General features: G+C 42.3%; 1 protein-coding gene across 2 annotated transcripts in view; it reads right to left on the reverse strand.

Moving 5' to 3' along the window:
* Positions 1-14399, reverse strand: part of ZNF143 (zinc finger protein 143) — a 313756-nt gene that overhangs the window by 156868 nt on the left and 142489 nt on the right. For both annotated transcript variants that reach the window (XM_078680961.1, XM_078680962.1), the window contains exons 5-7: positions 5797-5877; positions 1863-2056; positions 1038-1112 (exon numbers count right to left, since the gene is read on the reverse strand). In XM_078680961.1, coding sequence (XP_078537087.1) covers positions 1038-1112; positions 1863-2056; positions 5797-5877 — 350 coding nt within the window. The remainder of the gene's footprint in view (positions 1-1037; positions 1113-1862; positions 2057-5796; positions 5878-14399) is intronic.

The raw sequence follows: 14399 nt of genomic DNA on the forward strand, positions 1-14399 counted from the left end.
CATTAACATTTGGCTGCTACGGCCACCTTGGGTGAGGGGAATTCTTTAATAGGAGTGTAACAAGCACTATATTTTAGAGGCAGGACACAACTTCTACCCAATCAAATGCTGTACTCAATGTATTTAACATCTGTGCAGAGCTATGCCCCTCTCTTAGTAGTGTTTCCCAAAGCTCTTTTTTTAGTTGATCACATACAGTTGACAGTTGCACTGCCAAACCAAATTCAAATTTATACCCACAGATTGGTAACCACTATGTAGTTTTTTTCTTTCTGAAAATGTTTCAAGGGCAGTTCTGGTCAGCCACCTGTGCAGGGGGTCATGCTAAACGTGTGAAATTGGTGCTTCACTGTAAAGACTTCAACCTTCTGTGAATGTGTGGATCCATACAACAGCTGAGATATGTCTCTATAATGTGTTTATTCTAAGCTTGACATTGTGTACTGGCTGCATGACTGCTTGCTCTGCAGATCCTATAAAACCGCTGTGTTGTTCACCTGCCTGGATAAAGTGGGAAGACGTATGCTTCCAAGAAGCCGTCCTTAAGGTGATAACCAAACACTCACCTATGATTTGCTTCGTAAGAGTGGGATACCTTTTGTATCTTATTTGGTTAACAATGATCAGACAGAGTGCCTTCAGAATGCCTAATCTGGAGACTTAAAGAAGTTTGGAGCAAGGCTCAGATGAGTAAAGGAAAAGTAGTGCACTAAGTGTAAAGCACATCCCGGTCCTCAACAGCTGACTCAAAAACAGAAGGTGTGTTGGTTTGAAGGTCAGAGTTAAGAGAACAGATAGCCAGGCAATATACCTTTATGTAACATTTCCGCAGCTTATGGAGAAACGCATATGGATGCTACTGGGTGGTGACAGCTGGAACAAACTGAGAATAGCAAAGGGTCAAAACTGATAGAATTTTCAAGGCAAATTCAAACAAAACACCTCTTTAGAAACAATAAGCACATTGTGAAATATCATAAACAATAAAGGGAGTTCAAACAGCACAACAGGACATTTCAATGTTAAGATGTACTAACCTGCATTTTTTTTTCTTGGTCATTTTCCCCCATCATTCCTGTGTTATTGATTCCTTCACTACCATCGATAGACACCTAGCAATATAAAGATGTATTGACATAATTAAAATAGTGCATTTTGCTATCAATTTGAACATAAATTAAAAGGCTCTTACATTCTTCTAGCTCTGGTTCCAATAGTTCACAGGCTGCTTCAGTAGTGATAACCCTCTATAGGAGAATGACCAGATACCCAAAATAAACCTTTGAACACGGGTCATAAATACTGTTCCTGAAGTAACAATTTTCCAAAGTCTCTTTTCAGAGCGGCAGATTCAAACTTTCATGACAGGAGGATATTTTACTAATGGGAACACATAAAGTAAGGTAGGGTTTATTTTGAAGTTCTGATTACTGCAAAATATATTTTGGTTGTGCTCCCTAGGATTCAATACATTCCCTACCAAATTTCAAACTAATGTAAAGACATCCATGACTAGGTAAGTGTGTCTCATTCCAAAAATGAGTGATTTCCAAAAACAAAAGAGTTCTGGTGTCCTATTAAACGGCAAATAAATACACTAATCTCAGAAGACACTTAAGGCTTTAATATAACTTACTGAACTTTAGAGAGCATCGTAATCATTTCCTTGGTCATTATAAATGTAGGAAATGGCAACGCAAGATAACAAAATAAAATGTTAACTTTGTTTTCTTGTTCTTGTCATTTACTATTTGGATTGCACACTAAAAATGTATTCCTTCATTTATGTATTTTTCAAGTATCTGTTTAAAGCTTTCATTTAATATGTAATCTAGCACGTGAAACTTATGAATATAGTTTACCTTTGCTGCATACTGCTCCAATGCACTTATGGTATCAGCATCAATGGAAGCATCTGAGTGAAGTCCAGCAACAGTGCCATCGGCTTGAATGGCTAAAATAGTGTCCGACTGAGGTACTTGCACTGAATGGTGGATGTAGGCTGTGGTCCCATCTTCTAGCTGAACCGCCTGCAATGCATTCTGGTCATAACTGTCTGAGAGACGACATTAAAAGAAAAAAATTAATAAAGGGTCAACCAATGATTGACTATTTAGTGCTTAAAGAACAATTCAGGAGAAAAGTGTGCTTTCGCCTTACTGATGTTTTCTGAAAAAAAAATAGAATCTTGGAAGGTGACTGAGAAACATTTTTAGGAATGCTCTATAAAGGTTCAGTTGATAGACTATTAAGAAATCATTAGAGAGGGATTGGTTTTGCAGCATTAGTCTTGTACAACTTTCCTGGCCAATAAATGCAGAAAACAGTGGTTTTTCAGACAAAACAGTGTCCATTAAACAAAATAAAATCTTGGTACATGGAATGAGTAAGTCATGTAACACACACAATGACGTCATTAAACACTTAGGCACTGATTGCATGTGGGCCGGACATTTGAGGTATTTACTGGGTGCAGCAAATACATTATATTCCTAGTTTTTCTTTTGGAAACAAGCAGTAACAAGTAAAAATGTGTATTAAACCACCTTCTCTGTTTCAGTATACTCTTACCCAGAAGTGGCTGATATATATACATAGCTCATCTGCTCAGGGCCAGAATATGGGGCAATAATTTGAATGTAAGGTCACATAGTAGTCACATAATAGTGATGGAAAAGAGTGAACAAATGAATTCTTTTAATAATCCTGTTCTTACTGTTTAGGTTAACAGACTGAGATTCACAATTTATAATGTGCCTGTGAGCTTTGACAAGGTGACTAATTGATCCCCATAAATATCTCCGATTTATACTTGTCAGGATATTACAACAGTAAAGAAAGATGTTTCCTTCAGTTAAAAATCAGACAGACTGCATAGGGTAGAGTGATTACTCCAACCCTCTAATCCCCAAACTACCATCATGCCTAGTTCATTAAGTCTAAAATAAAAAAAACTTTAAACAACTGAAAATTGAAGAATAGTCTTATCCAGTTGATGCAGACTCCAAATACATCTTTATTCTTGGCAGTTATGGGATCAAATGTTTCTGGATGATCCACTCTATCAGGATCACCACACAACCTGTTATAATACCCAGTAGTCTGCCTGAGCAATCTTAGGAACCAGGATGCCAAGTTGTAAAGGAATAGCTTGCCTGTAAATTAGACAGCAGGTTTTGTCAGAATGAGATCCTCCGATGTGACCAGCATTGGGGTTTTAGAAGGACTGGTTGCCACCAAATCAAGCGAGGTGATCATACCCATCTTTGGTTTTGGATACTAAAAATTGTAAAATAATTTGTAGACTAATTAATAGGCAGGGCATTTTGTGATGTAAGCAGTAGTGAACAAGTGGATCTCTGTAAAGCTCCTTTTTTAGAATAAGAAGTTGACGACACCTGGGTTCATTACTCAATCATGCTCGTCCCACAGAACTCATCATCACACTTGAATAAGACAGGGCACAATGATGGCGGCAGCTGCTGTGAGTGCACACGTAGCTGCAGGTATGCACACGGGTGTGACAGCCAGGCAGTGTGTGGCCTTACATTCTGAAAAGTGCTTCACATCATGCTTTCAGAGTCTCTGCATTTTGTACTTGTTGTAAAGGGCAGGTCTCACAATGGATGAGCATTGTCAGACTCAACAGGAGTGACAGGATCAGCATGCTCCGGTGATGCTAGGCAGGATCCAGCATGTGCTCCTGTCCTTTTTATGTGTACATTATTTCTGTAAATATTGGATAGTTAACTGTTTGATGCACTAAAAGGCTATTGGATCAAAGTGTGCTTAATAAACTTGACTTCCCATAGTGCTCCATTGAGAGTGTCTGCCATGTTGTTCTGTTCTGTGTAAATCCAATGGCAAGAGAATGCTCTTGTTCCAGGGATTAAGAGGAGTCATGATCTAGTTTCTCCTAATTTCGTTTTTTAAAGCATACTGGTTGGTGATGCTGGTTTGAATTAAAACCATCTTCTTAGCAATCATGGACAAGAATGTTTTTTACAGCAAGACAGAATCGCTATCAGTTCCAAAACGTTTAAGGAATAAAAGAGAGAAAAGGTGTTGTGGCAGAGACTGGCTACCCAAAGGGACAAAGAAAGAAAGTACAGTGAGAAACAGCTCAGTTATGATATCATGTAGTGTCCCTCATGTGAGTGCAACAAAATGGCTATATCTAATGTGAAATGCACATGCACCTTTGTAAGTGTACATCGCTCTGGAGAAAGCAAAGATACCTACAAAAACACAATTGAGATAAAGCAGAATATATCGAAAGGAAGACAAGTATTGACACACAAGCAAAGATACAACAAGCATGACCATGCACAACGGTTCACAATCAAAACACAGAGGATAACCAAGGGAGGTTTACGGACCTAGAAGTGGTTGATTACCCAACTTCTAAACCAAAACCACATAAGAACCCCATGGTTTATAAATAGCAACATGGTGCTAGTGGAGTGTCCCTTTTAAAGGACAGTTTCCCTCACCCACCAAACGCACTCCACACCATTTGTCGTCTGGCCACAAATGACTGTACGTTACCTTGAGTTTGCACCAAGGTAAATTTGGGGTGCATTGAGAGGGGAGGAAGTAAGGGACTTAAGTAATGTACCAAGTGAAATTCATTTTAATTATCCTATTCATCTCTGTCATGTATTTATACTGTTATGTATATTGACCTGCCTCAATAAATGTATGCGCCTTTTAACTGATTTATGCCCTGCTGTTGTTCCAAAAAACAATAAAAATGTTTAATAAAAATAAATTGGGGTGCATTATCTGATATTTGCAGGCAGTCACCTAACAGTGGAACTCTGAATGAGTGGACTACCACTCTAACCACTGGTTTTGTATATTGACATATTTTTCTGGTTTTGTAACACATGATTAAAGTAGCACACACTAGGTGCTGAAAAAGGCAGCCACACCTCTTGTAAGGGTATTAGGCTGAAACATGTCGACCTTTTCTCACACTGTATAATAGGAATACATTTTCATGTTACAGCTTGGGTTCAATCCTGGTCTAGGGATGCTTTAATAAAGCCCATTGCGTAGCCTTAAACAGTTTTACTTCACATTCACTCTTTCATTTGCACCCCTCACCACACCCTGTTCACTCAAGGTAATTAGTTTACCTCTCTTTACACAAGAAAAACATTCCTAAGCTCCTCCCTCACTGTGAGGGGGTTGTAGCCCGCTTCGTGACTAGGTTCATGATGCAAGGAGTTTACCCTATGATAAAGCATGCCACCTCAGTGGGTGTTGGAAACCGTCCTTTAAAAGGGACACTCCACTAGCACTGTGGTTTATAGACCCAGGCGTTCTTATATGGTTATGGATCTTGAACAAAAGTTGACATCAGATTGATAATCGCAATCAGTACAGTCTCAAGCCTCAATGTTGAAATGTTGGTCAAAAACTTACCTATTCAGGTAAGGTTTTACCTCATGGTATTCAAGACATAGGTCTAGCTAAACCGCTATCTTTCTGTTACGTGGTGGGGTTCTTTTTATGTGCATTATTTATGTATTTATGTGTGTGTTCATGATTATCTATAGGCATCCTTCCACTGTATTTTTCCACTACCAGCTAAAATTAGCAGCACATTATTAGAATTTACAGAAACCCAATGAAGCATTCTGGGGATTGGTTAGTTGGGGGTTCTCACTGTGCACTATTACTTACCTCATTCCCCTTACATGTGGACGTTTGCTAAAAGTTGCTAGCTAGTATTCTCACCCCTAATTGGCAAAAGCACAATAAGACGGAATTAGAATTTAAATAACTTACCTTTTGAAGAGTGGTGAATATATGCTGTGGTGCCATCCTCTAGTTGAACTGCCTGTCCATCTTCCAAACGCAGGTTGTCCACTATTCAAACAAAAACATTAACTGAAAGTGTTGTATTCATCCTGTATTCGGTATGTGTACTTGTGAGCATCCAGATACACTCCAGTTACTCAGGTATTGGACTGATAGCAAACATTAAATAATAATGTCAATGGTTTTTCTTAGACAGGTTGATCTCACTTAATGTCTTTATTAATCTAATACATTTAAATTCATTAGATATTGATATATCAGGAATTAGGTAATAGTGTTGTAGCATTTTTTATAAATAATGATAACAACATTCTTCCTATACTTTACCATCGGGAGACCCCGTCTGCCAACGAAAAGTTACTAGTAGTAACTTTACACTCTTAATGGTGAGCATGCAAAGTAGGAAATTTACTACAAAGTGTAAAAGTAAATTTCCACATGCAGATTTACTCAAGTGTAAATGTTTCTTTTGTGCATAGTCCCCATTCTATCTACTCAGAAATACTACCAAAGACAGTCCCATTTTCTGCTAAAATAGTTACATGGCTCTACAGCAACAATCAAAAGAATAATCTCTATTGATTATACACCAATAAAAGAAAGACATTAATGGCCTGCTTCACCCATGCCCATGCAATATGCACTAAAACCAAACGTTTTCTATTTTATGTATGAGAAACAGAAACCTTTTTCTAAACTACAGTGTTTAATGCCACTGGTAGATTAGATTTTTGGCCATGCATTTGAGCAAATAAAAGCTGCTGTTTTTAACATGTTGCAAAGAAAAATGTGAGTGAATACTTGTGGCATCTCTTAAACAAACTGTGAAACTGTCACTATATCATTAATTTGTAAGTTGAGCCAGTCCTAGGCACTTTTCATGAGCAAGAACCCAAATAGATTTTTTTTAATGAAAAGCTAGCAGGTCTAAGAACCAGGTTTACATTTAGATGTTCCAAACATAACACTTTTCCCTTTTAAATACTAATTCATAATTTTTTAGATTGTTTAAATTAATGTCAAAGCACAGTAAACAATTTATAAACATCCAAACAAATCTGTACAAAACTTTACACTTTCGATGAAATATCAAAACCAATATTTTCATTTAAATCTAACTTTTTAAATATATCTTCAAAATATTTCAACGCATGAACAAAATATGTCCACTATTAAAACCTCACAAAGTACAATCAAACTAAGTGTTTAGGTTTTTAACGAACAATTCGAACTTACTAAACATTATGTCAGTATTTTCAAAGTTATTGTTTCAGAACTGTTGAACAATTTTACCATGTTTTAAAAAAAAAAATATTAAGTAGTTCACACATTTAAAAAAAAAATCATGAAAACATATCATTTTCAACAAAGAAATCATGCAGTGATATTATATACCTATTTCCCATTTTTTTTCAGAATACAATTGTGGACAAATTAATTATTTTTGTACTCAAACCAATCAAGGCAAAATCTGACCACACTTCATGTCAGCACTATTGTATGTTTCATGGAGGTAGGGCTTGATGGTGTTAGGATGGAGAGATCATACGGCTAAAAGGAACTGAAGGGAGGAAATTCCTAACTGTACTGCAACTGCAAAACGTTTTATTAGGTGACTGATGGCGGTTAGGAACTTAGCATCAACTCGTGGCCATTTATCCAGCACCACCATCTCACCTCCTCCCCTGTGGGCATGAGTGGAACACTATAAAATTGAGGTCTGTGGCCTTAGTCTCTATAGATCTGCAGTGCTGCAAAGCTGGGTGCAAGTAGCTGTCAAACTGAGCCAGTTGAGATGTGGGAGCGGGTCCAGGGTTGACAATGGGAGCTGTTGGCCAGGACACTGGTACCAATTGTCTGAATTACCAAAAAGGAGCAGTGAGCAGTGGGGCTGATGAACAGCCTGCGCAATTTAAGGGGCCAGGTGATAAATATGAGGAAAGAAGCGTGAGTGAGGAAAGTGTGAGGGAAAAGAGTTTGAATTTGAGAGAAGCCATTGGGGTGAACGGAAGTCTGAGAGTCTTATGGCAGAATTTCTGTGTGAATCAAAACATGTGACAAGTGTGTGACAGATTCTGCATGTATGAGTGATTGATCTGTATGTGATATATACTGTTTATGGGTTTGGCTGCACTGTTGCAGCTGCTGGCAACAATTCTGGAGGGCTCAGGCAAGCATGGAATATTTCCTTGAATCAAATACACCATATATGAAAGGTGGGAGGCCAGTGCCAGGATATGAATCTACTCAATGTTTGTTAATGTATTGAGACTAGCAAGATGCCTGCTCTTATATTTGTGCATTTATGGCATGGGCACTTCTGCAATGCATCTCCTTGTGCTTTTCCTATATTGGATAATGTCCAGTTAAGGTTGGTACACTGAGCATCTGCATCACAACAAATGTACTGATTAGACAATGTAAAGTAATTTCTACACATTCATACCAATTGACTCAACTCTTTTAGCAAAGTAATTATGCTGCAGACACATAGAGGATCCCCTTAGAGTACAAAAAATAGTTCTACAAGGAACTAAGATGAAGGCAGGCGCAACTAGATAAAGTTAGTAAAGCCATTTCTCCAAAGAATCCCACAGATGTTATTAGGAGAAAGATGAAAACTGCGGGCACCTATCAAGTATACCCTACTTAAACCATTATGCCCAGAAGAGAATTTTGTATTATTATTTAAAGGGCATAAGTGTAGGAAAAATCAATGACCCTGTGCCATAAAAGTTTAAACTATCGGTTGGTAGACAAACCGATGGAAAGAAGGGTGGCTGCCTAGAATTACCAGACACTTGTCAGCTTTAAGCCGCCTCGTCCCGCCAGCATGCGGTTGAAACGCCGTAGACGCCAAAAGTGTGGCTCTAACTAACGAGGCCATAATTTGTTTTGTTGTGTATTTTTGTTTTGTTTTGAGACCTACTTTTGTATTTCTTCCTCAGCCACAACTTGTTTGTTTACACCTGTTATTGTTTACATTGTAACCCTGTATGTGTAACTGTATGAGCTCCATCGCTAATGTATATATATCTTTGATACGTTTTGTCTGATCATATTAAAAAATTCTTTTTTGAAAATCAAGAAAAATTATTTATACATGGGTATGGTTGTTTTATTAGTTGGGAAGCACTTTTTTCTTCTCTCATTTAGGGAGCCCTTTTCCCTAATTTGTTTTCCTTTAGAAAGGTTGTACTTGAACCATTGTTTGGACTATAGTGTTAACTACCCCTGGTTCAGGTTCTGGGGTTGCCCCTATTGTTTGTAACCATTTTGCCTTTAGGCACGGAGGGGCTGTCTAGTGACTTCTAGAGAATCTTGAGGGTGAGTGAGGCATTAACGGGAAGTTATAAAAAAGCGGGGGCGCTAGAGATCCTGGCCACAAGATGGGTGTCACCTTGTGAGGCCCTGCCAACCGGGGACGTTTGACCGTCATCTGCCTCAAGAAGTGACATTGGCGCCTGCTAGGCGATGATTATGTGTAGGGAAGCCTGCTGCCTTTCGGGAGATCCGTTTTCGAACAGCAACTGAAACTCCATTGACGGCAGCCGCCACGTCATCCTGTGCGGCCTAGCGGGATATCGGAAGTGCAGAGCCCAAGAGCAAGGTTGGAACTGTGGCTGTGTATGACGGACCTGGACTTATGAGGAAGAAGATAGAAGGGGGTCCCATGAGGAGAGAGCTCCAGCGAGCAGAATGGTAACTTGCCAAGGCTGCAGAGGTGCAGTCGGAGGGGACTGGTGGTGCAGAGGAACGCCGCCTGGATAGGTAGCGTCGGATTGGTAACGCGGGCACTCAGGCAATGCCCAAGGAGCGGGTGTCCGAGCTGCAGCTGTGGGCTGCTTTTTAGAGCAGCCTGGGGGCTAATTTGGGTGGTTTCTGCGTTGTTCGATGCCACCAGCGGCCCAGTGGGTGCCAGAGTGGCCTTTTTGGAGGTAGTTGGGCATCCATTCCTCCCTTTTTTTAACGGCAGAGGTTTTCACTCCCTTTCTCTCGTAGGCCGGCCCATCAATATATGCATATTGAGCGGGGGCAGGGGGCCTGAGCAAAAGCGGCCTCACTTGTTTTCAGATGTGTTTCACCAGGGTAACCTAATCCGTGCATTTTTTTTTATGCCCCCTCCCACCCCCACTTTTTTTATAAAATTTCACCGAAGCAGTGATTTGCGGAAAGGCAATATGCAAATGTGGTCCACCTTATTTTAGCGTGCCCGGGCCGATTTTTAATCCCAATACAACCCTGTGGACAGGCACTACAATACTGGTGAACCTCATGATCTAGTGAGGAATAATCTGCACTGCTCTGCCCACAAGCAGCTTCACAGCGTCCCGTTGGGACGGCCACGCCGCGTGAGACTTGCCTCGACCTGACTTCACCCTGTAGGTATGAGTGGGGCTGAGAGGGACACAGGAGCGGATATGGTCGGAGTCTAAGCCCTGCGGGAGCAAGCAGAAAAGTGCTAAGCCTGGCGTCCGTGAGGTGCCAGGCCCTGCGCCCCCAAGGCTTCCTCATTACTCTGTATACCGGACGGACCAGTGGCCTCTGAGACAAGCTACTGCGTGCAACTACAGCAAAGGGGCAATGTTGCAGAGACACAGGGCCCCAATTGTAATCTCTGAAAAGCCTACTCCTTTGCCCTCTTTCATTCTCAAACTTTCAGTAATAATGGTGGTACTGTCGACGTTTGCACCGGAAAAATATATGCTCCTCCTGACTGTCACATGACGCTAGATCGCCTTGAGCTTTACCATTAAGCGATACAGCATGGGGATTAACCGTGCCACATTCAAACTGGGCTCACTTTGGTGTCTTGCCGCTGCCCGCTCTGGGTGCCACTCCGGGTCACACTGCTGCCGATCAGGGCAGCGATATTTGTTCAGCTCTTTGCTGTCAATCTGCACCGTATAAATGTCACATGAGCTCAACTGCTCCCTCATGCACCTTTAGCGACTGCAACGCCATCTTCCTCTATAGACCGGCTGCCGATGTACTTGTGCCCCCTGCTGAGATCAGGGTGATTAGAGGTCCACTTTGTGCCATTCTGTGGACCAGACCTCGAGGAGGGGACTGCAGCGGTGTCATATCCTGTTGACTCCAGCGTCTACCCGCTACATGGATCATCCTGTGGCTGTGCGGTCTGCTCGTGCCCCGCTGAAACTGCCTTTTGGGGGTGTTGTGGAACTCGAATGCATGATTGGAAACGGAGGGCTTCCCAACCTACAACCTCCCAATCTGTCAATGCAGCCCCCATTTGCCCAGCACAACTTCAAGGGCACTAAACAGTCAAAATTATCTTTTGACCAGCGCTGGCTGACACACATAGTGGAATCGACAACGGAGGACCGCCACTCATGCTCGGGAAATAGGGATGGCGACCCCGAGGAGCCAAACATTCCAGCAACGTTTATAGGCTTGAAGCACAGCCTAACTGCTAATGACACCAAAATTGCTCTTCTGATCGACAGATTTGACCGGCTTAAAGAAAGAGTTGATGGCCATGGAGAGCACATTACTCCACTTGCACACCGCATATCAACAATCCAAGACGAAAGAGTGACAGTAAGTGAGAAAATGTAGCAGATGGAAAAAGTCTTGAAAGTTATCCACAGAAAAATGAAGACTTTGAAGCACGCTCCCAACGGAATAATCTGAGAATTGTAGGCCTCCCTGAATCTACTGCATTGGTCCGCATGGAAGACTATGTCGAAGCAATGTTGTGGGAGCTCTTTGGGGAGGCACCTTCTACCCTGTTGACGGTTGATAGAGAGCACAGATCGCTGGGCCTGCGTCCCTGCTGGGTATTCCTTCATGTCCCATAATTGGCTACCTACTAAAATACCGAGACACAGTGCTTCGACTTGTGAGGGGTCAACAAGCAATCACCTATCAGAGTTCACCTGTTTCCTTTTACCCGGATTTCACAGTAGCTGTGCAAGCAGCCAGGAGAGACTTCTTGTCCGTCAAGCGCACCCTCCTTAAGACTGACACCAAATACTCCTTGCTGTACCCCGCAAAAGTATGCATTTTTCATGCGGGGAAGACTATATACTTTACCGACAATAAGACTGACACCAAATTTGTTACATTTAAAAGCAAGTAGGGAACCCAATGAATCTGAGAGGGACCTTGGGTACAAGAAATTATATAGGAACACTGGTCCCCTACAGCACAGATAAATAGAAAGAATTAACACATAATAAAAACCGGGTCATAGAATTCCTGCGGAAAAATTAAAATGTTGATTTACATTATGAATAACATGGAGAAAATACAAAATAAAGTGGGGTAATGTTAGAAAATAAAGTTAAAAGAACTCAGGCATAGATAATTTTGGCCAAGATGCAATCAATATAATAATTACCAAACACCAAAACATAGTAAAAGCACCATTGCACCAATATATTATAGTTATCATGAGCAATTCTGTGTCAAGGTGCTAAAGTCGACGGCGTTTTTATCCCTCATGTAGTAGTGGGATCATACTCAGGACAAAGAGATTGTGTTGCCTGAGAAGGATACCTGCTGATAGGTTGATAGTGTAATTGGTAAAACCACAGCTAGGGCGTTTAAGCCCCAGGGTCAGTGATTATAATTGCGGCAGTGCGTCTGGCTATGTTTGAATGCAAAATGGTGAGAGTATCCAGATTTAACCTGAAGCAGTACGCTGTTGGTAGTTAGCAAAAGATGAGGAAGCCAGTGGGAACTAAGTGGACCAGCGACGTGAACGGGAGTCGATACCATGCACCATGGGCTCTAAGCGGTAAGCCCAAGCAGCAGCTGTGGTTTGATGACAGTCACTGCCGGTTCCTAGGTGAGCCTTTTAGGGTGGAGTAAGTTGTGCAAGAGATATGTATGATGCTTTGAGACAAGACCCCGGGCCGGGATGGGCTCACTGCCGGGTTCTATAAAGAGTTCGCTTTCGTCCTGGCTTCGCTCCTCCTTGCTGTTTAGGAGTCACTGGAGAGGGGTGTGCAACCCCCCTCCCTACGAGAGGCACTCATTGTCACAATTTTAAAACCTGGGAAGGATCGCAGAAATGTGAATCGGTAAGCAGCCATGACAACGCGGCATTTTTGCGCTTCTGCACACCACTGAGCCCAGACTTAGTGCTGCTGCAATTATTTTGGGGATGCCATTAAGGCTTTTGATTACCTTGAATGGCCGTACTGTCTCAACTTGGTCTTAGCCCCAAGTTTATTAGACACATTTGGCTCTTGTAAACTCAGCCTGTGGCATGTCTTCAAATTAATGGCTTGATCACCCCGCCTTCCCGGTTTCTCGTGGCATGCGGCAGAGATGCCCTCGGTTGCCTATTCTTTTTGCCATCATGATGGAGCCACTTGCAGCTCTCCTTCAACACCACCCTTCCCACCGCGGCTTTCACCCGAGTGGTACTGGTTTCCATGTATGCAGATGACATCACTCTGTACGTTAAACACCCCAATTGCAATTTAGACCCCTTGATTAGGGAATTCATCAGATTCAGTGGACTCTTCGGGACTTCCATCAGTTGGGCCAAGTTAGTAATTTTCCCCCTTACACCGGTTACCCAGGTAGTGACCTCAGACTTTCCCCTACGCTGGGTGACAGAGTCTGGCTTAGCCGTGATTCGGACATTCTATGATGCTCCAACTATGGCCACCTGATGGACTGGCCGGAGGGACAAGTGGATGCCTGGAAGAAGCTCCCAGTCTCTATGACAGGTAGACTGGCCCTGGCAAAGATGATGGTTTTACCCAAAAATTCTCTACCTGTTCATTAATTTCCTGCTTCCCCTGCCGCTGTGTTTTAAGCACCGTCTTCGTTCACTCATGGTAGCACTAGCGTGGGCTGGCAAACCACCCAGAGTAGCTTGGGAGGTCCTAACGCTTGCATTTGAGCAGGGTGGGCTGGCAGCGCCAGATATGGACCTTTGCTGCCTTAGTGGACAAGTGCACAAGCACATTATTCGCTGTACCCTGTCCAGTTTCTGCCTCACACAGTGCCAGAACGTGATCATGCAGCTCAATGCCTGTTTTGTATGGCATTGTTCCAGACTCTGAAACATCCCAAGGCTGGGATTGACACGATGGGATGCACGGTGTGGGCGAGGGATGAGTTGAGGAAGAGGACCCACATGGACGTCCTTTTTTCCCCTCCATCCACTTGATATGCCACCCTTTTGTATCGCTTTGTTCGCCCTAAGTTGGCAGGGTATGCTCAGACGTGAGTCCCTTGCTCACTTTGCCACTGGATTCAAGATAGCCTGGCTGATGAGGATTATGAATCCGAAATCGGTCCAGGGAAGATATGGCTTGGCAGTTCAGGCTGGACTGTTCCCCTGAGGCACAGGGTCAGACTGATTTGCATATGGCCATGTCTGAACTGGGGTGGCAGAGTGAGCTAAAGAATGGTGATGGATTAAACCCAGATCAGTTGACTGGGGGTGAGTGTTTGATTTGCTCAAACTCTCCGTCCATCATCCCCTTTTGTATCACCCTGCATTAGCTGCCACACACAACACTGGCACGGGCATTAGACTGCGCAAGCTACACCTCACAACCATGGGCGACATTTACTCAGAGAGA

This window comes from Lissotriton helveticus, chromosome 3_1 (assembly GCF_964261635.1).
Source record: "Lissotriton helveticus chromosome 3_1, aLisHel1.1, whole genome shotgun sequence".
NCBI classification, from domain to species: Eukaryota; Metazoa; Chordata; class Amphibia; order Caudata; family Salamandridae; genus Lissotriton; species Lissotriton helveticus.